Below are 24,544 nucleotides of genomic sequence, written 5' to 3' on the forward strand. Positions count from 1 at the left end.
TTAATGTAAAGAAAAATTTAAATGATTATTCTGTATTGTAGTCAGAAGCCCATCTATCGCATGAAGACTCTATCCCCTAAGTTCTTAAATTCTAGCAGCCAGGCTTTGCTTGTCCCAATGTCCCATGTTAAATGTACCTCTCTTGCACTCTTCTCTAAATCCAGACAACCCAGCTAACACATGCTGATTACCACAACATGAGGCTCTATCTTTTCCCTCCCAATCCCTTTGCCAGCTGGCAGGTGCTATATTTATAAAGGCAATAAATGGCTTCAGGTATACCCCCGCCCCCTACCTCTGCGTGGGAGCCATCTGTTTGCTGATCCCTAACCAGCTTGATAAGCAGTTGTAAACACTTGGGGGGGTGGCATAAAGCCATATTTTATCCCAATGTCCCGTGGGAACATACAAGAGCTTGTGCTGCCATAAGAGGGTGCGGTGGGTGATCAGTCCTCACCTGGTACACAGTACATCTTCATGTAAGCTCCCTTGGCAACGCTGACATTGTGTCCATAAACGAGAGAACTTTTCTTCCAAACAGCTTAGATGGGTCACCTATGGGGAGAAAGAAAAATGGGGGAGGAAGAACCACAAGACAGAGCAGCAAGATGTTCTCCCTTGGATGTGACCCAGCATTTAGTAGGCATTTCAAAGTCTCAAACTACTTTGAACATGTTATGTTGTTGGGATCCTCAAAGTAGATTTGTAAGGCAGTACATTATTACATCCATGTTGCAATAAGGACCCCAGAAAAAAGTCCAGTTCATGCTCCTGCTAAGCTATAAGTTTGACCTGTACTTTCCACCATATATAAATCTGGCAGTGATAGCCTATTCAACAAACACACTTGAAAAAATTAGGTCATAGCATGTTGTGAATTTAAAAAAAAAAAAGGGGGGGGGGAATCCCATAGATATGGGGAAGAATATGCCAAAGGAAACAACTATCTTTTTAAAGGCAGGAATCAACCATGTTTTTTGTATTATAAGACGCACTCCCCACCACCCAAAAAAATGAGTGGAAATGTCTGTGTGTCTTATAGAGCGAATGTTGCTGAAGCTCCAGCCACCTGCCAGCCTCCACCAGCCGCCTCTGCCTCCCAACAACTTGCATCCTTGCAGCAAACAGCAAACAGCCTGGTCAGCTTCAACACAGCCTGATTTATCACGAGCAGCTGATTGGAGCAGCTGATTGGTTGGATTGGCCTCCTGGAATACCAATGATCAGCTGTTCCAGGCTGCGGAGATCACCGCAGCCCACTGCCGCTAAACACCGGTGGCAGCAGCAATCCCAGATGCCTGGAACGGGCCAAAAATGGGGCACGTGGAGACAAAAAACGGAATGCTTGGAGCCGGCGATAGGTGGCAGCGATCCCTGCAGCCTGGAACAGCTGATGGCAGTATTCTGGGAGGCCGATCCAACCACCAAACAGCTGCTTGTGCTAAATCAGGCTGTGCTGAAGCTGACCCGGCTGTTTGCTGCAAGGAGGCAAATTGCTGGGAAGCAGAGGCAGATTTTTTTTTTCTTGTTTTCCTCCTGTAAAGCTAATGTGCATCTTATAGACCAGAGCGTCTTATAGTCCGCAAAATACGGTATTTACAATAATTTTCTGGTCACAATGGGCCATAGGGAACACTGTTCTTATCCATGTGAAATGGCATCTACATTTTGACTTTTTTTTCAATTAAGGTTGTGATAGTCAAGATAAAGTGGTTTAAATTAAATAGTAGCACTTGATTCAAAAAGGGAGCCAGGGGTTCACACCTGACCTATGACAGGACTGCTTATAATAGGGATTTTCTGATTTCTGAGTTCAAGCTTTTAGTCCTTATGCTATTACCAGAATATTCTGCTTTCAAACTGCTACCAGTTCCCAAGTGGTTAATCTTAAGCTAATTCCTCCCACCACTTCCCAGTGAAATCAAGTATTTGTGATTTGCAAACTCAACATTTCTTTCATCTGACATTTCTCATTTTTCAGGGAAACAGGCCTATCAGTCCTAAGTAGTGGATTATAAGCCAGCTAACGCTGCCTGATCATGAATTCATTTACCTCCTTCTGGTAAAGTTCAGATTGATGAGCCAGGCAAAACTTGCACACAGCGCCTGTTGAAGAGCAAAATATTAAAAAAACCACATCCACCCACCCTATTCTGCCATATGGAGTAACATTCTCAAATCCATTCTGATGGGGAGGGGGAACCAGGAAAGCAGAGAAACAACAAGCTACATTTTATTTGCAACAATAGACTGGATGAATTGTATTTGGCACCTAAATAATCTCTGCCTCTGGGAAAGAATTTACAGAAAGTCCTATTATCTCAGAGTATTTCAGTTTAATTTGGGCCTTGGCTGAAGAGTTGTTTAAGCCACTTGCTTCACTAATCTCAAGTTATTCATTCTTTCAGTTTGTTGTTGTTATGCACCTGCCTTTTGATTAACTGTGGTCTAGTTTGCCAGATAACGGGACCACGAAAAAAAAAACCACTACTGAAAACTTTTGAGATATTCCCCTTTGAAGTGTTCAAATCTTCTTTAAACTTTAAACTTCAATCCAATTAACTTATTCCGTTTTCTCTCTACTGAATGCAAAATATACTGAAGGCAAAATATACAGCTCACCAGAAATCGTTTTCATAGCCCCTAGAACCACCCTATCACAAACAGGTAGGCTTAAAAAAATTCAGTTCTTTGCATTGCTTTTGGATTTTGTAGAGTTTAAGGATGTAGCATAGCTATACTAAGTCTTGCATAAATGTAAAGCATCAGTTTCATTCAGAAATGTGTTCCCAAAATAAGTCCTGAGACTCCTTCCATTTTTGGACTGCATCCTTAACACATGATGTGCAAAGCTTGCTGCAGCACTTCAACCAACGGAAATTGCACATGTCTGTGTTAAACCATATTCCAGAAATCAATCTCCTCCCAAATAAGCCAGGAATCCTGGTAGTAGGCTTTGCTGCCTATTAGCTTCATATTCATCCAAGGCAAATACGTTCATCTATTTTCTTACAATATGCACTTTTCTCTCTCCTATAAATTCTGAGGAGACCTAAGAGAGAGAAAGTACTGGGGCAACAGCAGAGGTCACAAACTGTGAAGTGGTGTTGATCTATTGCAAGAGTTTTCCTGCTGGTAACAGAGGCGCAGCTTCTGTAGTCTGTGGCAAGTTCCGGCAATAGGAACTTGCAACATGCACTGTTGGTTAGACGTGAGGGATGGGGGAAGGGAAAAAAATTAATGGACTCTGAGAAGACATGTGGGCAGAGGCAGGATCTCACCGTGGTGGTTGAGCACAGCCCGGCAACCAATGCAGGTGCTTCGTTTAGTCGCAAAAGCCATCAGTCCTCCAACTTTGGCTGTCAATACTGTTTTGCAGCGAGTGTGTTCTCCCTCTGCAAGGGGAAGATATGAAGGATCATACATACCACAGCCCAGGTCTTTATGCATATGAGGGAAAACACTGCTGATTTCACCTGCTCAGTCAGTCATGTTTTTATTTATTTATCAAGAAAATGTATATGGCCATCCAACCCACTCTCAGTGACTCTGGGCAGCTTAGAAAAATAAAGCCCCAGTACAAAAAATATTCTTGCTGCTGTGAAAAAAGCAAGAGAGCTAGTTTGGTCTATTGATTAAGACAGCAGACTAGAAAGCAGGAGACATGAGTTCTAGTCCTGCCTTAGACACAAAGGCTGGCTGGCATTGGGCCCAACTCCCTCAGCTCAGTTCAGCTCAGCTCAGCGGGTTATCATTGTGGTGAAAATAGGATGAGGGAGTATTAAGTATGTTCATCGCCTTGAGTTGTTTATAATGAAGGTGGGGTATAAATAAATACATGAATCCAAATTTCACCTACCCAATCAGTCAATCTCATAGATAGTCTCCTTCAAATAAAGTTTGATTCCCAAAGACAAGCCTATATAGTTTTCTTGAGAGCAATCTGAGATGCTTTTGATTTTCAGGCTTCCCAGTCTGAAGCCCTCAATTAGCTTCCAAAGCTAACCAACAATAGGCAGGTGCTCCCAAAGGCCATTTAGCATATCTCTGCTCATTCTCATTCAGTATCCCAGCTGCCTTTCTTCCTATGGCTCAATTGAAAAACGGGCAGTCTGAGCTTAGCAGTCTTAATTGTCATTAAAAGTCCAGAGCGAAGGTCCCTACCAAGCTTTTACTAAGTCAAAATCAAGGTCCTATTTTGATTTTTTTGTTGAAGGTCAAAGATCACACTCACTCAGTAAAACATTCTGAGCTTTGCCCTCTCCCAAGATTGGTTCAAAGATACGCAAGAGGGGCTTAGCTAGTTGTTGCTCAAGATAGTACTGGGTGTCAATGGGCAAGTTGTTCTCCAGCACATAGATGGGATCCTAAAATAAGAAAGAAAGACATAAGCAAGAAGCATTGCTAGGGTCTAAGAAGTAGAACTAGATTGCCAGGGAACCTAATGACAAAGCTACTGTATCTCTTTACTGAAGGCTGAAAGCCACTTAACAGGCTACTGGGCCAGGTGCACATGCATTCTGATAATAGTAGGAAAGAAATATTTACTTTTTGGCTGTACAAGATATTGACCACCACAATAACAAGCCTTATTAGCCTTGTCTTCCATGTATAACTTCTCACTGCATATCATCATCATCCTTCTTCCATACTTACTTCAGATTTCATGTATGCTGCAACACCCTTGGCTGCACCAATAATAACATAAGGAACTCGATCTCCCAGGTTGGGAGCACTGCCAGGATCTCGCCGACGCATCCTAAAGGGAAAGGTGATAAGAGGGCTGCATAGGTCAAAGTGAAGGATTGCATAAAGAATGGAGGCAGACTGGAACTGAGTAATCTCAGAAGAAGGTTAAGGAGACTGCAAATCAAGCCTGAGCAGAGTCAGGATGGACTGAGGAAGTGGGAAGCAGAATAAGCAGCTCTGGATAATTAAAAGTTCAGACATGGGAGATGGAAAGTTTTGACATATGACCCAAGTGGAGTATTTTCTCTTAGCAGAGAGATATCAGAGAAGAAATCAAAAGGGGCTGAAGGGATGGAGAATGGCACAGAAAATATACAGCAGAAAATATAATTAGTGTTAGGTCTCCTCCACAAATGTGGCTGCAAAAGAGCACTTTCACCTTCTAAACTTTTGTTTATCGAGAGGCAGTGGAGCAGCCAAAAGGCCCCTGTCACCTCCCAGGTGTCTCTGGGTGGTGGATGACATGGCTTCAGCCAAGACAGGAAGCCCAGAGCCAAGAGGTGGGTGTCACAGAAGTTCCACTTGCAGCTGCACTCACCACGGCTATTTCTGCCTTTCCCCTCAGTCATGCCTGGCCGGCCACCCCACGCCCACACACCTTTTTCCGCTGCCCTGAGGACAGATAGGGTGGGTATCACTTAGGGTAGCAAGGCTGTGGGGAGAGAGATGAGGCAGTGCCAAACCTTCAATGCTGCATGACAGTTTCCTTATCAAATCCCAAGAGAGGGGCCAGACATAGTTGAGAGAGCATGTGCTTTGTATATGCAAAAGGTGCCAGGTTCAATCCTTGGCATACTGCAGGATTAGGAAAAGTCCTTGGAAATTTGTTTCTAGGTAGATTAGACTAGGAGAGGACTAGTGGATTGGATCAATAGAAGGTTGTTTAACAGATTTATTTAACCTTCTCCAAGTCTGGATACTGAGTATCTTCAAGTTAGAGGACTCTTGCTATATTCTTAAACAAGAAAAAGTGAATTAAAGCATTCTCTCTCGCTTTCAGCTCACCTCTCGGCCAATTCCACATGAGCCTGGCGCCCTGCATATTCATCTGCAGTGCGTGTTAATTCCTTGGTGATCACCAACTGTGAAATGTCAACTCTGTTGCACAACAGATCCGAAATCACTTCCTTGGCATGGGTGACAGCCCCAGAAGGGTCCCTGAAAAGTACAGCGCATGTGACAATTAAGAATGTCCTCTTGAATAGGACACAAATTCTGAGTTTTAGAAACTAGAGACAGGCTGGAGTGGGAGTGGGGATAAAAAGTCTTGTACCAAAGGGGCAAGTGTCATTTTAGGAGCTAATGTAGTCTACTTCTCAGAATGATATAATGAACTGGGGAAACCCCGCTTCAAATTGTTCCACTCAAAATCCATTGTATGATTTGGGTCAGTTATTCTCCCACAGCCCATCCTACCACAGAGAGCTGCTGTGAGGACAAAACAGGAAGGGGAATGGAGGGCAGAGACTGAAATTCCCACATTGCTCACCCTAAAGATATACTACGTAATCTTGCAAATGTTGCAATTAAAATATAGTTTAGCAGTTACAAATATTTGCTTATATTGTCCCTATACAAACACATTCCTGCTACTTAGATGCTCATCAGACACAACAAGTCCTGCTAAAATTTACAGACCTATCTATGAGCAGCTTCTGCAGACAGGTGTTGATAAGGTTTGCCACCAGGGGGCAGTTGTCTCGACGCACAGTCTCAATGCCCTTGCAGTCCATCTTGTCATGCATGTCAGAGTTGGAGGAAAAGTATAGGCCAGCATAGCGCTTCTTATTGATCAGGAGGTATGGAAAATATACCTGGTAGAGAAAACATCATGGCTTTGTATAATTCCCAAAACCAGATTCCATTGCAGAAGATCTATCCAACTATTTAATTTGACTAGGATTTCAGGAACTGAAGAAATAACTGTCTGGTTTGAGAAGAAATGCACCACTTAGTTTATGGAGTGGGCAAAATCTTTAGCATATTCATGAAGATGGCACCTTGCCTAAAGACTGGAAGAATGGAAATCAATGAAAAGTGAATGTAGAAGCCATAGAGGAATTAGCCAGTTAAGTAGGTTTGGTAGTATTCCAAGTGAAAGGGAATATGAAGTGACAAAAAGTAAAATTTAGGAAATGCAATAAGGCTGGACAAAGGGTACAAAGATCCCACTTTGCTTTGAGAAATTTATGTATGCAAACAGGACAGGTACAAACACCAATGGATGGTCAAGAGTGCAGAAAGAATAATTGCAATGAACCTGCCTTCTGTAGAAATATCTCCTCTATGTTGCACAGGTCAAAAGGAGGTCTGAGAAGGTATCTGCAGACCCCCCACATCCTGAACTGCTTCAACTCCTTCCCTCAGGACAGTGTTATAGGGCATTGTAGCCAAGACAACTAGATTTGTGCCATTTCTGCTGAAAAGCTGATTCTCACAGTTCTGTCTAATGTCTATGTATATAGTGTGACTGTAGTATTATTATTTATCCTTCTTGTTATCTTCTTTACTTCCCCCTTTTATTAGTTGTTGTTTTATGATGATGATGATGATGTTAATCTTTGGTGAGATTCACAGCCTTTGGGGCTGGTTGATAGCTTAACAGCTCGAGTCCTAACCAAGGACCTAGGAACTGTTAAGGTAACATCGGAGGATATAAGTTCTTCCAAATAGGGTGTTTTTTTGTAGAGTCAGAATGTTCAAGTCAGGTAAATTTAGAATTTTCAAATAGCGAGGTAGCCCTGTAGGTATTGCTCCAAGGGTTCCAATTACAATTGGGACAACACATGATTTCTTTTTCCACAGTCACTCAACTTCAATTTGCAAGTCCCGGTATTTTGTGATTTTTTTTCTTGCTGTTTATCTTCAATTCGTGCATCACCAGGTATTGCAATGTCAATGAACCATACTTTTTTCTTTTCAATTATTGTTATGTCAGGTGTGTTGTAGGCCAAGTGCCTGTCAGTCTGGATTCTGAAGTCCCACTATTATTATTGTTGTTGTTGTTGTTGTTGTTGTTATTTCTATTGCTTTGCATGTACATTGAGTGATTCTATACCATAAACAAATTCCTTGTATGTCTAATGTCATCTGGCCAAGTAAAGTATTCAGTTCAATTCAATAAAGCAAAACTCTCCATTGTTCTTCTTAATGAAAGACTTTGAAGTAGAGAAAAGATTGTTAGCTGAAAATTAACCATTCAGCTTTGTGTTTAACGAATTCTAGTAGCTTGAAGGCTACTTTTTACGTTCTTAGAAATGGTTTTTTCCAGGCATGAAACAAAAATATATGCAAGTTAACTGCGTTCTCACAATTAAAATTTTATCAAGTTTGTCATTTGAATATTCACTGAACAACTTAATATTGGTAATTTTGATTAAAGCTTCTGAACATTTATTGTCATTCTACATCTTCTTGGTATCACTATGTTCTATCTTCATTATCTGCCTTTCACAAAATAATGCCCTGCTGGGTTGTGGTCTCCTAGCCAACTTTAGCAGATCTCAAAAAGTTAAGCAGGATCAAATGAAAGTCTACTAGGAAATTCCAGGACTTTAGGCTGGATTACAAAATTGGGGGAAAAATGTTCTGGATGAGGGCAATGGCCAAGATGTATACCCAGACTTATGGAGTTGTCTGAAAATGGATTCAATAACAAGAGTTTACCTTTTGTAAACTTCCTATTGGTGGAAGTTTCCATGAATAGATGTTCTTCAGAGGTGTAAGAAACTTAATTCTATGCCTGCAGCTTGGACACACCTGAAAGGACCACCCTGGAAAACAGCTTGACAATCTTGTATCAAGTACTTATTCAAACCTATTCAATATCATCAAACGTACCTTCTCAAACTCCAATTTGATGGGTGGAATGAAATGGCTAGAGACCCAGGCTGCTGCTTCCCTGCCTATTTCCATGGATTCAGCAACTGATTCCACACCCAGACGACACATCACTGAATCTGTGTCCCCGTATATAACCTTCAAGGAAAGAATGAAATATTCAAGAATTCTTGTCCTTCTTTATCTTGGAGCACTTCAGTTACACCTAAGAGCTACTAGATTCCTTTGTCAAAAGACATACCACCACTCTTCTTTTTGTCAGTTCTGCGTCTCTCCCGTTTCCTAGTGAGAAGATGCAATTCCCTCCAATGCTTAACCCCAATCCTTGAAGTCATTGTAAATATGATCCCATTGTATCAGCCCTTTGAAGTAGACCAGGCAAGAAGCGTAAGCCATGAATACCAAAATTATCTTTATTTTAAGGTTACAGAATCATGCAATTCAGAAAATATTTCTCCAGCCTTTATTTGCCAGCAGACTAGGGAGGGTCCCTTCTAAAATGCTTCTCACGCCCCCATTGTCTTTGTGGGCTAAGATACCTTTTGCATAACGGTTGTCTAGTCTGTGGCTCTTCTTCCTGTCACTCAAAATAATTCCCACATACCATTACATGTTGCCAAAGAAATGTGAAAAGAATGAGAACAAGATCCTAAAGGATGACAAGGCAAGTTTTACGCTAACCAAAATTGGAATATAGCAAATGCTTTCTCCTCTAAGGCAAGCATTGGCAACCTTAGCTCTAGAGACAAAAGTGGACTTGAATTTCATATGACTTTTGCTTAATTTCAAATATTTCAAATTCATTTCTGCACAAGCAAATATTTCAGACTTCTGCCAAGACCTAATGACCTTCCCTGGCTGCCTTCAGCTTGAGAGAAGGTGTTAACAGTTTTAAAGAAAACACCTGGTATCCAATTTTAGTTCTGGCACTGTAACCATTAACCTACACAACCCAATTGATCTATTCCTTAAAAGAAAAAAGCTGTATGCTGCTATTCTACAAAGTACATTGCCTTTTCAGCTTTCCTGTCCATCTACCACTGCACTGAAATATAAGTTTACCCTTCTCTTGCTCACCTTTGCATCAGCCTTATATCCATTGGCAATAGTGTACTTGGATTCTACCAATTGCTTTGTTTTCTCAATCATCTGACGCCCAAATCCAGTCACACTCTGAGAAGGAATAGGTAGCAAGCATTATTTTTGTCTTTGAGGAGACAAACAAAAAGATTTAGTTGCAGTAACTTTAAATTTCAATGTCCCCCAAGGCTTTCATCAGTCTCTGCTACTGTCTCTATCAAAAACTCTATCTGATATTAGCATCTTTGCTAAACATTAAGAACTTAGGACTTCCTTAATTTACTAGAAGAAATAATTGGTCTTTGGAAAAAAAAATCTACTTTCTCAGATTATATATTTTTACAAATACATTTTTGATACAAACTGTATTCCACTATAGTAGACAATACCAGATAAGCTTCCCAAAAAAATCCAGAAGTCCAGGAGAACTTTTTAGCACTACGTACCCAGGCAAGAGTATTTATTGTACATAATTTGTGTAAAAAGAATCAAGGATTATTTCTAACTAACAACTAGAAGGCATTCAACTTATCACAACTTCAGCATTTGGTTTACAAAATACGCTTTCATTTTTTCTTTTAATTAAATCAGCAGGAGGAAGATATTTTTGCAATGGGGAGGCAGTTTTTTTGACTCTGACCCAGTAAGTTGGTTCTTATCACTTCCTCTAATAGGAAATCTAGTTGGTGAGTAGCAACTGGGCTGTTAATATTATCTTGTTCAGAGGAATTCCAGTGCTTGCAAAAGGACTTTAAGAGAATCTAAACAGAGTAAAAACTGAGCAATCAGTAGGACTCTGGGGACAAAATGCCAATGCTTCAAGAATTGCATTAATTAATAGATTCTTCAAACAGTAGCATCTTTTCTGTTTGTAGACTCATTTGGAAATCGGGCAAAACCAGGCTTCAATTAGACAAACAGCAGAGAGGTGCTGTGCTTGCATTTAGTATAAAGCACTTCCTCTGAATCATTTTCTAAATGTGCTCCTCCCTAACAGTCAAGTGTTTTTAAAAAAACGTTTACAATTTTAAAAGTGCATATATCTTATAGAGACCATGTTCAATAGTACTCAAAAGCCAATAAATCAGAGAATTAAAATCAATCTTTAATTCTCTTACAATGTTTCTAGAAAGCAGTTAACCCTGAAATTCAATCTCTTGATATTAAGTTCCCCACCCACTTAGAAAGTCTGCTTAGTTTCCAAGCAAATATCTGCCGGGTATCTAACCAAACTTGTAGAATTGTAACTAGAACAATCAAGATGCAAAAGCTGAACATTTTGTTTTCAGGCATAGATAACCCGACACCTTGGGCTATCCCATATAGGTCATGGGCTTCCCCTTGCCTATCTTTTCAGAGAAAGCATATCTATCTACCAGAATTTTTGTTTAGTTGTCATAGCTAAATCTAACCATGCAAATCATCTTCAACATCACTCCTTCCAAATATTGCACAACTACAGCTACCATCACCCCTTATTTCTGGCCCTGTTGATTGAGATTTGTGGAAGTTATATTCTAAAATGTCCAAATTAGAAATGGCTATTTTAGATTACCTTGTCCTAGACAGGAATTTGTCTTGGGTTTGTTTTTTTTAATCATTTGATGGCAATTTTGCTTTAGCCCCTCAAATGAAATTAAAATATTTTTCTACTTCCTTCTGCTTGCTTTAAAGCTTCAGTTGATCAATTATAAAACATTGGCTCAGTTTAAAATGTAAAAATAGTTTTTAATATCATAAGCTATTAGAAAGTGAAGGAACAAAAGGGCAAAGACAGGAATATTTTACAGACTATAAGACACTCCGGACTATAAGACGCACTTAACTTTTGGGGAGGAAAACAAGAAAAAAAATCTGTCTCTACTTCTGAGCAATTTTCTTCTTTGCAGCAAAAAGCAAACAGCCTGGTCAGCTTCAGAACAGCCTGATTTAGTACGAGCAGCTGATTGGCGGTTTGATTGGCCTCCCGGAATTAACTAACAGCAAATACTTTATTGAAACATGGCAATGCCCCAATAAGAGACACCTAACAATGGCTTCCAGCATTCACAAACAGATCTTGTGGAACTCCCCTAACTTTGAAAAAGGTCAGGCTTACCTGTGATATTTCAAGGCAAGGTAGTTTGCCTACTTGGGCCCCAGTGAATCCATAAACAGAATTGGCGCTGACCTTGAGAGCCAACTGCCGTCCATCCAGCACCTGTCGCTTAAATGGGTCAGTCTCCTGCTTCAATTCTAGCTTGGCCCTTAGCCAAAGAGGGAACAGAATGAGGTAAAACCACCAGTTCTTTTTTACTAGCTTCCCTTAACAGCTCAGTCTGTATTCAGAAATATCTATGGATTCAGGCTCCTGCCAGTGACTGTGATCATATAAAACATACTGTACTCCAAGCCAATAAATTTCCACTTTGACCAGAATAGCTATCCAGTATGTCCCTACTCACTTACTGCCCTGCAATTTCTTAATTGGAGATAGCAAGACCAAACCAGAGCTATTAATATGTTATATTCTATTCAAGTATTCAATTTCTGTTCCTATATTCTACATGCTAAATTATGACATATATTCCCATATTTCTCCCTTTTCACCTCTTACGAGCAGCAAGCAAATTTTCCAAAATCTCAGGCAGAAGACCTTTACGAACGGATGACTTCACAAAATGGTCCCCCGTAGGGGTACGAATGAACTGCTCTGGAGAAAGCCTAGTAAAACAGGAAACAATCAGTCAGATCACAAATAGTCTAGAAGTCCAGACTGCTAGTTTAGATGTTACCATCTCAGTTTAAATTATATATTGCCTCAATAATATACACAGCCATCTCCCCTCCCTAGTCAGGTTTCCTGCTTCAAATCCCTTAAGTCCATCTACAATAAAAATGTTATTGGAGAAGATCTGGGATATCAGGATTTTGATAAAGCAAACTTGCAAATGATGAGGCTTACAGCCAATCAGCTAGGTTTTTGAGGAAATAATTGTGCCAAGCAACATGAAGCATCAAGAAATTATTCTTGTCCCTCCAACTCCATAAAATGTGGACTAGTAGATTTTATCATTTATGACTTCCTTCCATTCAATTCTCCGGGGAACTGAGTAAGAGATTAGCAAGATATCAGTCCTTCTTAACTCACCCATAGCGCTCAACTGCCCCCTGTTGTAAAAGAGTAGTATAGCACAGATTGTGAGCCATCATGATTGAAGGGTACAATGAGGAGAAGTCCAAGGTTGATATTGGCACATCATAATAGCTAAAAGAGAAATATTTTTTTAATGTGTACACCCCCCTCACATACAAAGAGAAAGGGAGAGAATGATCTATCTCTGTCTGTCTGTCTAATCTTATGTAATCTAATCTCTCGCTCATCTCTTCATCCTCCTCCACTTCCTCCTCTCCAATGGCATTTTCCAAAAATCTTAGAACTACAAGTCCCAGAAATCTCAGCAAATATGCCTTTAATTGCAGTCCCAATGAATCTGCCAAGCTGAATAGGACTGGGTAAGACAAAATGCTGTTCTGTGCTATCCCTCCGGAAAATCATTTCATCCTTCTTCCACCTTTCATCAAGGAAAGAGTCTGGCATTCAAGTCAATTTCATGGGGTCTCCTTCTCAAATTAGACCCTACTTCTCCATTGCCCAAAGCTGAAATAGCCTGGGACCCAACTCATTGTTCCTCACCATGGTCCTCTTTTCCACTTTCACTCCATATTTCTAATGCCAAGATTTATATATGGAAGAAACGCTCAATAACTAGATTCAAATATTATGTTATTATGGCTTGCCTTAACATGGCCTGAACCTAGTTTACACATATTTTCAAAGCACCACGTTCATGCATCTCACTGAACCAAACCAAGCAAAAAGCGCCATCCTTTAGGACAACTCACGAAGTTTGCTTATGCATTTCTGCAACACCTCTCAACCAGAGTACACAATACAGACACCAATACATTCCTTCCCACCCTCACATCCATCAATGTAAGAAAATTCTCATTTCCCCAATTCCTGGACTTACAAAACTTACCCTTTCAGAGGTTCAATGACAGTTGCACCTGCATAGTCCTCCCCACCTTCTGTCTTCACCACTGGCATCACCAGATTCTGCTTCATAGCCTTTGAACAGAGAAAAATATCAGCACTGGAGCAACTGTTTATCATTCTGCTATTAGGTGGGACTTCTTCCATTAAATCCTATTGTAAGTCTACTGACCATGCTTCTTTTTTTTATCCATTATATTTTCAATATACCTGGCAAAAAAAATACCAGTAAATTCAATTCCCTAAACCCTCTACCCATCCCTAAAGAATGGGTTGGAGAGGAGTAAACTTTTAACTATCAAAACTGTCCCATTTCCTCACAGCCTTATAACTTGCTACACATTTAATTATTACTGATGAATCGTGATTTATGCACTATATTTTTTCAGGTTTTTTCATATTGTCAGTTTCCATATATTCAGGATAATATTCCTTGTGTGGTTAGAGATAGCAAGAAATAAAATGCAGTATAACACTCAAAGTTTTTTTTAAACCAGCTTACAATCCAAACCTACATCTAAACAATTACAATTGCCAGGTTCACAAATTAAACCATGATGTTTTAATTATGCTTTGTTGAACCACCTATGGTTGGCTTGGCTCATGGAATATTCTAAGCCTAAATGGTAATAGCTTGAGCAAAATGGCTGGATTCAAGTATCATCATAAGCTGAAACTGAACAAATCACATGGATTCTAAACCCAGAAAGCCATGAAGGGCAACTGAAAAGAAGAGACGTTTTGCAGAAGTTTTATCTAAAGCCACTGAGAGTCTGTTCATGACTGTAGCAAGACATACATATGACTGATAAGAAAACCAACATGGTGGTTCATATGATGATAAGAGGATCCAGGTTTGGGTCTTCAATCAGTCACACAGCTTACTAATGAATTATCCATTAGCCCATCCCTTTTTAAAGAACAGTTGTTCGGATTAGAGGTGAGATAGTGGGAGAATATATGCTACCATGAGTTCTCTGGAGTAAGGGTGAGATAAAATAGTAATTAATAATAGTAGTAAAGTAATAAAAATCAGACCATATATCGATATTGCACTTGCGCTTTTAATTCTTCAGTTGTGAATTCAATTTTATAAGGTCCTTCTCAGGAGGAAATACTATTTTACAACAGTTCTATGTGTACAGAACTAAATACATATAAACTTGCTACTGGATAAACGTGGGGCTAGTTGGGAGGTAACCTAGGGACTCTCGCCATCTCCATGTAATTAGCGATACACATCGAAGTTTCTCAAAAGTCACAGTGGCAGGTAAGCATCTTTGAGGCAGTGGATAGCTATACTCTATACTTCTTTGCACACATTGCATAGTAAATATCTTCTCAAGATTTGAGCTTCTGATCTCCACATCCTCACACACACTCTCCCCCCCCCCGCTCATAATCTCCTGGCCTTGTTGGCAAAAGATCAGTTTCTCCTTACCTGCCGCAGAAGTTGGGACACCACTTTGATTTGTTGCCCCCGGGCTAGGAGATAGCTAAGAGGTACCCCAGTGACTCTAGCCATCTCCATGTAATTGATGACACACATGAGCTTCTCCAAAAGCCGCAGTGGCAGATAGGCATCCTTGAGGCAGTACACAGCCAGTCGCCGACGTGATTGATCTGAACCATTCTGCAAGGGGAAATCAAAGGTGGTCAGGAGGAAGACAAGGAGATATAATTTCAGCTCTGGACAAATAAATACAAAAATGATTAAACTCATCCAGTTGGTTTCTTTTTAAATAACAAAAACATTCATTTCTGGGGGTGGGTGGGAACAGGAGCCAAGAAATATATGCATGCATGTGTCTTAAGTATCAAAGCTGGCCAAATTTATAGGAAAACAGGAAAACTCCATGGAGCAATGGAAGCACTATTCGTGTAGTGTTCTCCAAGCAATGGAAGCAAAGTGGTAGAGACAGCAAGTTGATATGGGAATGGAGAAGTGTGGTATAGTCCTCTGACTGTTGGTTTTATAGGTCAGCTGAGATCCTGCTCAGGGAACACTCATCCCCACTCTTTTCAGACTTGGAAGAAACAACTTTTGATAGTTCCATTAGCTGCTCAATGGTTCACCTCAAGCATAACTTGTTGAAGTTCAACTCAAAGCTAACTTTTTCATTCACTGTTAGGTTTTAATATATAAATTTAAATGAAACCAAGATTTTAGAATTGGATAATGGAGGAGGTGGAATGAGAAAGAATTAATTTATGAAAAGAAGTGAATGGGGTTAAAGAAAATTATGTGCTTTACTCTGGACATATGCACTTCCCCTTTGGCTGACACCCACTTTTCACCTTGTTACGTACACATGCAGCCTTAATAAAAAATGATATAAGAACCTTGACCCAAAAAAGATTGAGCACCCACACTCTACTGCAGGTATGAGGAACTATTGATCTGCCAGGCTGACAACCTCCCACCCCTATCCTGAATGGACTGCCACTTCACATTTCACCTATGTCTCATCACATTTTTCCTTCTCAAAGAGAAAAGGCAAAGCATAGGCAAAGCTAGCAGAATCACAGAGGACCGTCTCATGTCTAACTTGATCAGGGAAAGGTAGTTCTACCTGAACTGCCTAAAATATGTCTTCCTTGAGAGGCAACATCAGCTATGTGCACCATTTAATCCATTTTCTTTTATGCTCCCTCATCAAGAACCGCACAAAATGGCTGTTGGGCTTTTCTAATTCACCTGACACAGATCCTCTCCAGTGATGAAAGCCTTGTGCTGGCCTTCAAGAACAAGGACAACTTGTATCCCTTGCTCCGTTTATTGCACAGAGAAATTAAGAATGACAGTCTATTAAATCCTGACACCTAATAACCTGATTTTGTATAATACACGTGATTTTGTATAATACAACGACTTTTCCATCTCAGATCCACAAGATTTAAAGAACTTGTCCAAGTCAAGATAGCTTTTTTGTATTGTGACCTTTATTTTGTTTAATTTTATTATCTGAGGTACAAGAGATTACTGCCAAACATAAAGGGTTTTTTTTCCTAGTTATCTCTTCTCCTGGAAATTTATGGCTGTTTAATAGTTGATTTGTTTGTTTTTCTCTGGAGTTATTGTCTTGTAAAAGCATATTACATGTTCTAAAGGGGGAAAAAACCCTTTCAGAAAGGAGTAAGGAAGCAAAGGATATGCATAAGAATTAACTGTATCAAAAAAGGGCTTTCTAAATCAATGACATGCCAAAAATCAAGAGAGAATGACAAAATCAAGAGAGGAAGATACATGCTATGTAATGTCTATGTCCTTTCTAGTAAGCACGAGAAGAGCACTCACTCTGTTTGCCATGTAAGGCATGAATGTAAGGAAGTCAAGGAGTCAGGGAAGAGAGAGAGAAATATGGGCCCAAAAACAAAAAGGAAAAGAGAGGTGCAGATGCAAGCAGAAGATTATTCTGTTTCCACACAGTTTTAAATGAGCCCTGCAAAAACCAACATTTGGTTCCCTTGATCTTACAGGAAAAAATATAAACTGCTAAAAAGCTATGGTATTTACTACTTCAAAATGTAGACTACTTTAAATAAGGCTAAGAAAAAGTGAGAAGGGAACACACGAACACTTCAAGAGAAATATCTTTAAGCAGTTATTTCCTAAGGGGGATAGGCTTTAATGACGGAGAGGAGATTCACTAGAGGCATAGCAAATTTGACAAGAGAGATTTGACAGATGGATTAGATTTCTTATTTCTATGGTACAATGTATCATAGATGACTTGATAGTCACCCAAATCAATCATATGACAGGTAGATGCCAAGGGGATAACAAAACCAATAACAAGTACAAAAGAGTGTTCATACCAGAGGAAAAAAATTACTACTTGCAAGACTTGGCTATCAAATGTTACCTGCAGGTCTGTAATAATGGAATGCTGGACATCTTCCTTCTGCTCCTGTAGGAAGTGATAGCTGACAGCGTTCAAGGTGTAGGAGCGTAATTTGTAATCCCTCAATAGAACCTACAGGAAGAGGAAAAGCTAAATTGTGAGACTGCATGTCACTATAGGGTCTTGTATCTGAGAGCCTCCAGTTGTCACTGCCTCTCAACTTCAATTTCCCATCAGTAAAATGGAACTATTTCAATTTATTTCAATTTCAATTTATTTGTGCTTCTAGACCGCCCCCTCTCCCAGAAGGGACTCGGGGCGGTGTACAGTCCATAGAGAATATCACAAAAATACAATACTAATGAGGAGGGGGGACTTTTTTTTGTTTACCTGAAGTAGATCAATTTGCGCTCTGCCTTCCATGTTAATGACTTTATTCTCCCTCCGTCCCATCTGCTTAGATTGGAAGGACGAGTCACGGATGACAGACTTGCGGGAAAGAATACGGCCCAGGAAGGGAAATGGGATGACCTGGGGATAAAGAAAAACAAGCTTTGAGACTTGAATGAAGATTATGGGCGGAGCAAGTGAATTTATAGGTAGGATTACAGTATGGCATTAATTGATTAATTTGTTGAGCATGTTAAAATATGAAAAGAAGCATTCCTGATTCAATTAATAATCCCTTCTTTAGATGATGATTTTTTAAAATACAAATCATTTGAAGAAAACAAAAAGTACCACCAGAAGGAAACGTTCTGGTTACCTTGAGAGTCTGGGCTCTGGTGAGGAGATAAGGAAGGTCAAAGTTCTGGATGTTATAGCCGGTGATGATGTCGGGATCTACAGTTCGTATAAATTCTGCCCAAGTCTGGAAAAACGTTTATTAATTTTTAGGCCTTTTAGATCAAAGGACATATTTGGATCACAAAGAATGAGGGATGGTCTTACAGAACAGTTGCTACAGGTAGCTTACCTATTCAAAAAGAGCATGACCAGTCACAAAACATCAAAGTCAACTGGGTAACCTGCAATTGGCTTCTCTGACTCAAAGGAGTGCTCTCTACCATCTCAGCTTACCTTTATCTTTTCTTCAAAGCAAACTAGATGTTTCCAAACAAAGCACTAAGCTGCAACCAATCCCTATTTTATTTTTTAGAATGCTTAATGAGTCTATGTGGACCTCTCACGCATGCACATAAATAAAGCTGAAGCCGGAAGCTGATGCTATGATTTGAAGCGTATCCATTTCAGATTCATCAGAAAAATCTGAAACAACTGAAGTCATTTACAAAGACATCAGCCCATTTGGGCCAGAATTATTTATTGTTTAATTTAGTCTGCAAAAGTTTAAGGCAGAGATCTTCCATGGTCCTACTATGTAAATTCAGGAAAAATACAGCTATTCCATCATCCTCTCCCAAGTACATAAGTGCTTAGATCAGAATGGAAAGAATTTATTTTATGTGAGTAACTACACTGTTCAGAAATGACAATCGTATCAAATAAAGTTTCTTGTATCTTAAAACCAATGGCTTTTTTAAAGCCTTTCTTCTCATGATACTAAGTTTGCTCACATTCAACCTTGGATATTTGCATCTTTTTTCAATATAACAAGTCTCATTTTAATGGGCTAGTTGGAGGGTAGGACTGAAAGTCATAAACAAATGTCCATTCAGTTGGACAGGAGTCACTTGTAATGTAGATATTTATGCAAATAAAATTTCACTAATGCAGAAAAATTATCCATTACATATGAAATCCATTGCTCCAAGATACAGCAAATCAAAATTTCACGTAATATGATGAATAAACAAACCAACCCGAGGCCAAACTAAAAGAATAATAATAATAATAATAATAATAATAATAATAATAATAATAATAATAATAAAATTTATTTCTTAGCCGCACCCTCTCCCGAAGGACTCGGGGCGGCGTACAAGAAAACATAAAATATAAAATAGACAACACATACACAATAAACAAATACATGTACATGGACATGGAGAAGGGAGGCAGATAAATAGAGACAATTAAAACACAGTAAAATCTAAAAACCCCAGAATTAAAATTAAAAAACCCGTCAGGAGCAGAGTGAGCGAACTATGGTTGAGCCAGGCCAGCTATTTGGAATAGATGGGTCTTGAGCTTTATCCGAAAGGCGCGGAGGTCAGAGGTAGTCCTAATATCCGGGGGAAGGTCATTCCACAGGGATGAAGAGGGAGGAATGAGTAGAACAAGTAGAAATTACATAACCTATTCTGATGTTTTTCCTCCAGGTGTCTCGGGTATTATTTTCTCTACTTTTTATGTCAGTTTTAATGCATTCCATATTTTTCACATCTGGAATATCTAATCCTTCTTCTGTCATAGTCTGGCACATAAGAACTTGTCAGGGTAGTGGTTTTAAGATGCCCCGATGTAATGATGGGAATGAGTCAGCAAGGTTTTTAGCTGTTATCCCTTTAAGAGTCTACATAATAAGGAACTATTAGTGTGGTTGTGTGTGCGCACATTCATGTTCTTCCCTGCTGTAATTTACTGATTGTTTGACTTCTGCCTATAGTACTTGTAGGTACAGTATATATTCTTTGGTAGATAAAACTATTTATTACAAACCTCTGTTTGCTGTTACTGCTCCTGGATTGTCTCATGTAGTAAAGCTGTGAGCACTCTGTCAGAACTATCGTGCCTTACCCATTACACCACATATATCACTTTCCCTTATCATCACTTTCACCATTCACACTGGAACTTGGTGCAGCATTCCACCATATTGTCTACAGTGGTGCCTGAAAGTGCGTGATCTTTTGAATTTTCAATATTTTCACATAAATATCACCTAAAATGGGATATATTATCCACACACAAATCCTAAAACTATATATTCCATATTAAGCATACTGGCTGGGGGATTTTAGGAACAGAAGCTCCTAAGTTGTCAAGTTTGAAAAACATTGCTCTAAGCTCATCATATTCCACAGATCTAAGATAATGTAAGCATTACCTTGAGAAGTTCATCCTCCTTTGAAAAGCAAAGCACTTGAGAGCCCACAATGGGGGCACAGTTTTGTAGTGTGAAGACATTGCGCACAAAAGGGTCCTTCTCACCCTGGCGTAGAACCATATTGGCAATTTGGATTACTGGGTCCTTCTCAGGTTCAGGAAAAATGCCTAAGCCGAAATACAGAAAAGGGATGAGGTATAGAAGAGACCATTAACATAAGAAATGCCTCAACCTTTCATTCTCGAGGGCTTCTATTATTGAATCTGATTTATGAGCAATTTATTGTTATAACTTAACTTAGATGGGGAGCATCAGAGCTCATATTCCAAGCTTTTAGAACTGTGGATCTGTTTCTAAACCATTCTTTTAACTTGCAAAGCAGAACTTGCATCTAACAATATAATGATTAATTGATCATTCTAATTTGTAATCAATAAAGCAGTGAACAATTAAATCACACACCCACTTTATTTATCCAAAGGATTTGTTTGCTCATATAGCTAATACAACCTTGGATATGCGTTATATAAGCCTTTTGACAACCACTCTGTTGTGTAAGATGGCACTCTTTCTAGAGTCTCCACATCTTTTTTACATCGTAGCGACCAAAACTGAATGCAGTATTTCAAATGTGGCCTTACCAAGGCATTATAAAGTGGTATTAACACTTCACGGTCCTAAAAATGATAGCAATTCTTATGTAGCTTATATGTGGAATTACCTAATGGGACTCTGAATGAATAGTCTTCCCACTTCTATTTTATTAGGTCACATTCTGCCCCCTTCAAATTTGCCCTCAGTACCTTTACGTCCAGCACATTCAATATCAAAACTGAGGACACGCAAGGGAGCTATACGTTGCCATTCTCCCTCAGGCGGATGGCTAATGAAATCCATCCAAGCAACATCAGCTTCCAACTGACAGAGTGACACCTAAAACAGGAGAAAAAGCAAAACCAGTAATCCAGATGTTTCTGTAAAAGATCTTCAGCCCTTGTATGTTCCCAACCTAAGATATATACACAATCAATGTATTCCAGGAAATATTTATTCTGCTTGAACATCACAACTATGAGCCTATACTCCACACTTTAGCCAGTTCATCCAATGCACTCACAAAATGCTCTTCTTACAAGAGAGGTACAGGGTATATATACATATAATATAATATAGTCACCATTAAAATGTAATAAATGAGAAGAACTAGATACAAATGCATATTATGTAATGAAGCTTTGAATAATTCTGGACCAGTAATTTACTTTTCACTTTGAACTATTTCAGACAGTATTGTTAGGACATAATGGAATGAGGGTGAGGAGAAATCATAAAGCTGGAAAGGGTCATTTAGATTCCTTCACTCTCTCTTTACATAGCTATATTTCTAGTCCTCTGATTTTCTTGTCACTCCTTTCTGAATATGTTCTGGCTTTTCTAATTCTCCCCACCAACACCACCTTGCGTGGATTCTCCTTATCAGATTCTCCAGCAGACTCTTCTTGTCGCAGACGATACTTTCCAGCATGCAATTCAATCCAGTTACAGCCAACAATATCTCGGTCTACCATGAACCTATGTTTGGAGACAGAGATGATGAGAGATATTTGATCCTCACCACCACCAAGCATTATGACTTATTCCCTCCATTTTGGGATTAAAAGAGTAACTCTCAATGCAGTTCAAAAATATTACCACAGGAATTCCCTCACTGTAAAATGGCTTACTAAATTACGGGCATATGCTCCAATGTCTGTATTTTATTCATTTATTTTGTTTTTTATGTCTGTTTAAGTTTTTTTAATGTCTAATTATATTACAAAAATCTAGGATGACCTTTAACAACCTTCAAAGTGATGGCCTTCAAATGCAATGGTTAAGAATTATGGGAATTTAACCTCAACTCATTTGAAAATCACCAGGAGAAATTAAGAGTAGAGGCAACATTTCAAAATATATTTAATTGTACTTATAGCCCACTTTAAATACAACCACAATCACTCCATGCACACGCTAGGTTTTTTTTCTTTTTCTTTCTTTTTTCGTTTCTGTTATAATTTTGCACCAGTGAGATTAAAACCAATTTCGTTGTATTTAAGTACAATGACAATAAAGATTATACTTATACTGTAGTTCCAGTTATTGCATTGTAGAATCTTGATTAGTATTTTCTGCTAAACAAAAGCTCATTCATAAACATGTGAAATCATGTGAGCACTGAACTCTCATTCTCTGGTCAATTTTTAGGTCTCTGTAAAAACCATATACTGTAACTCCAAGCAATTGTGAGGGCTAGATACTCTATCCTATGCGTGTTATATTCTAGTTCAATAGATTGCGAGTCTTAGCAAGGTTCTTCCATTTTATCACCAAGCAAAGTCCACGACACCTATGTTCTGAAGGATTTCTTGAAATTAAAAACAGTGCCTGGTAAAGGAAGCCAACTGCATCAATAGTTAAGTCTCACCTGATTTCAAAATCAATATTGGCTTCAAAGGCTTGAAAATTGTGTGTTCCCAGTGTTCCACACCGCAGCCCTTGTTCCAGCAATCTCTTGGCAGGAGCAATAAGCCGAGGCAGTGCCATTGTAATTTTCAGGAAGGGTAAGAGATGTGGTCCATGGAAGCCATACATGTCTAAAATGAGGAGAAGACTTAAGACATTTTAAAAATAGAGGATTATCACTCCCAACACCTCAAACCTCTCATCCAATTAATTTATATAAAGGACTTTCATTAATGCCTTTCATATGCTTATTGTCCCTTCTCTTTGCCTCCTGAAAATTTGCATCCATTAAAAATGGGTAAGCTGCCCAAGTAATAAGTTCAAAAAAGTTACACAGGAAAAGATATTTTTTGTAAAATTTCCATATTTAGTACTTGGAGGCAATGCTATCCATAGAAGAAATATTAGATTTGATAATTTGGAACTGTCCATGGAGTTTATGATATATTATCCAAGCATGTTCATTCTAATCTATAATATACAATCATTACAACAGCTTTGGGGAGTAGCAGTGAAAGCAACATATGGGAATGCAGTGTGAAAGCACAATATTATGTTGCTATAACAAAGTTGTGATTTTAAGGTCCAAGTACCCCATATCTAGATCGAATCCAACTCCTTGCCATCTAAACAGGATAGCTATACACCCACACTTTACAAATGCTCACTCTGTTTTTTGCAGATCTCCACTGCTAGAACAACTTGGGTCAAACCATCCTTGTTGGACCGCATGTCCCGGATCACAGCTGCATTCAGTTCCCGTTGAAATTCAGCCAGATTCTCTGCTTGGAATCCTAAAGAAAACCAAAGGGAAATAAATTTTATTGTAAGAATCAAGTTCAAGACAGACTTTCCATCAACCATAAATTTTACTCACCAGATGGGGCAGGTACATAAAAATAAGGTGCAAAACCATGGATATGACAGCAGACACTGTTGCCGGCTGCAGTGACACCAAACATTCGCAGGACAGGCACAGAACCTTGGGTACAACCAGGGAATCCAGGGATATGAGAGCCTGGTTCGGAAACAGAATGAGAACATATTAATTAGTGAAAAAGCAGTGTTGTATGACTCTCCAATAAAAAAGTTCCAGAATATATTGTCATTATTTAGTATCTAGGCAAAATAAACATGCAAATAGGAGTTCACGGTAACCTTCAGGTTTTCATCAACTACATTTCATATTTAAGTTCTGAGAATTCTATTTTCTGGATTGTTTATACCACACACATGACTTAGCAATCATTCTCTTCCCTTTTAAAAATATATAAAGACATTTAAGAAAAAATATATACAGTATGTATATAGTATATGTCTCTGAAAAGAAAAGTAGGACTTTTCTCCCAAACAACATATATTTTCAATAGCGTAAATGTCTGCTGAAGATACAAAGGAATGTATGACTTTTTAAATTTAATTCATCTTTCTTGGAGAGAATTTTCCTAATTTTACTTATTTTTCATTGACACATTGAAAACA

General features: G+C 39.0%; 1 protein-coding gene across 3 annotated transcripts in view; it reads right to left on the minus strand.

Annotated features, from left to right (window-relative positions):
- Nucleotides 1-24,544, minus strand: part of POLD1 (DNA polymerase delta 1, catalytic subunit) — a 28,967-nt gene that overhangs the window by 1,644 nt on the left and 2,779 nt on the right. For all 3 annotated transcript variants that reach the window (XM_081932513.1, XM_081932515.1, XM_081932514.1), the window contains exons 5-27: nt 23,940-24,080; nt 23,731-23,856; nt 23,025-23,193; nt 22,018-22,132; nt 21,364-21,493; nt 20,561-20,727; nt 18,317-18,421; nt 17,941-18,081; nt 17,572-17,682; nt 15,147-15,338; nt 13,692-13,780; nt 12,800-12,916; nt 12,259-12,372; nt 11,768-11,915; nt 9,667-9,762; nt 8,590-8,727; nt 6,388-6,563; nt 5,755-5,907; nt 4,657-4,759; nt 4,235-4,367; nt 3,282-3,395; nt 2,054-2,106; nt 458-555 (exon numbers count right to left, since the gene is read on the minus strand). In XM_081932513.1, coding sequence (XP_081788639.1) covers nt 458-555; nt 2,054-2,106; nt 3,282-3,395; nt 4,235-4,367; nt 4,657-4,759; nt 5,755-5,907; nt 6,388-6,563; nt 8,590-8,727; nt 9,667-9,762; nt 11,768-11,915; nt 12,259-12,372; nt 12,800-12,916; nt 13,692-13,780; nt 15,147-15,338; nt 17,572-17,682; nt 17,941-18,081; nt 18,317-18,421; nt 20,561-20,727; nt 21,364-21,493; nt 22,018-22,132; nt 23,025-23,193; nt 23,731-23,856; nt 23,940-24,080 — 2,929 coding nt within the window. The remainder of the gene's footprint in view (nt 1-457; nt 556-2,053; nt 2,107-3,281; nt 3,396-4,234; nt 4,368-4,656; nt 4,760-5,754; nt 5,908-6,387; nt 6,564-8,589; nt 8,728-9,666; nt 9,763-11,767; nt 11,916-12,258; nt 12,373-12,799; nt 12,917-13,691; nt 13,781-15,146; nt 15,339-17,571; nt 17,683-17,940; nt 18,082-18,316; nt 18,422-20,560; nt 20,728-21,363; nt 21,494-22,017; nt 22,133-23,024; nt 23,194-23,730; nt 23,857-23,939; nt 24,081-24,544) is intronic.

Source organism: Natrix helvetica (assembly GCF_964273705.1).
Source record: "Natrix helvetica genome assembly, chromosome: Z".
NCBI classification, from domain to species: Eukaryota; Metazoa; Chordata; class Lepidosauria; order Squamata; family Natricidae; genus Natrix; species Natrix helvetica.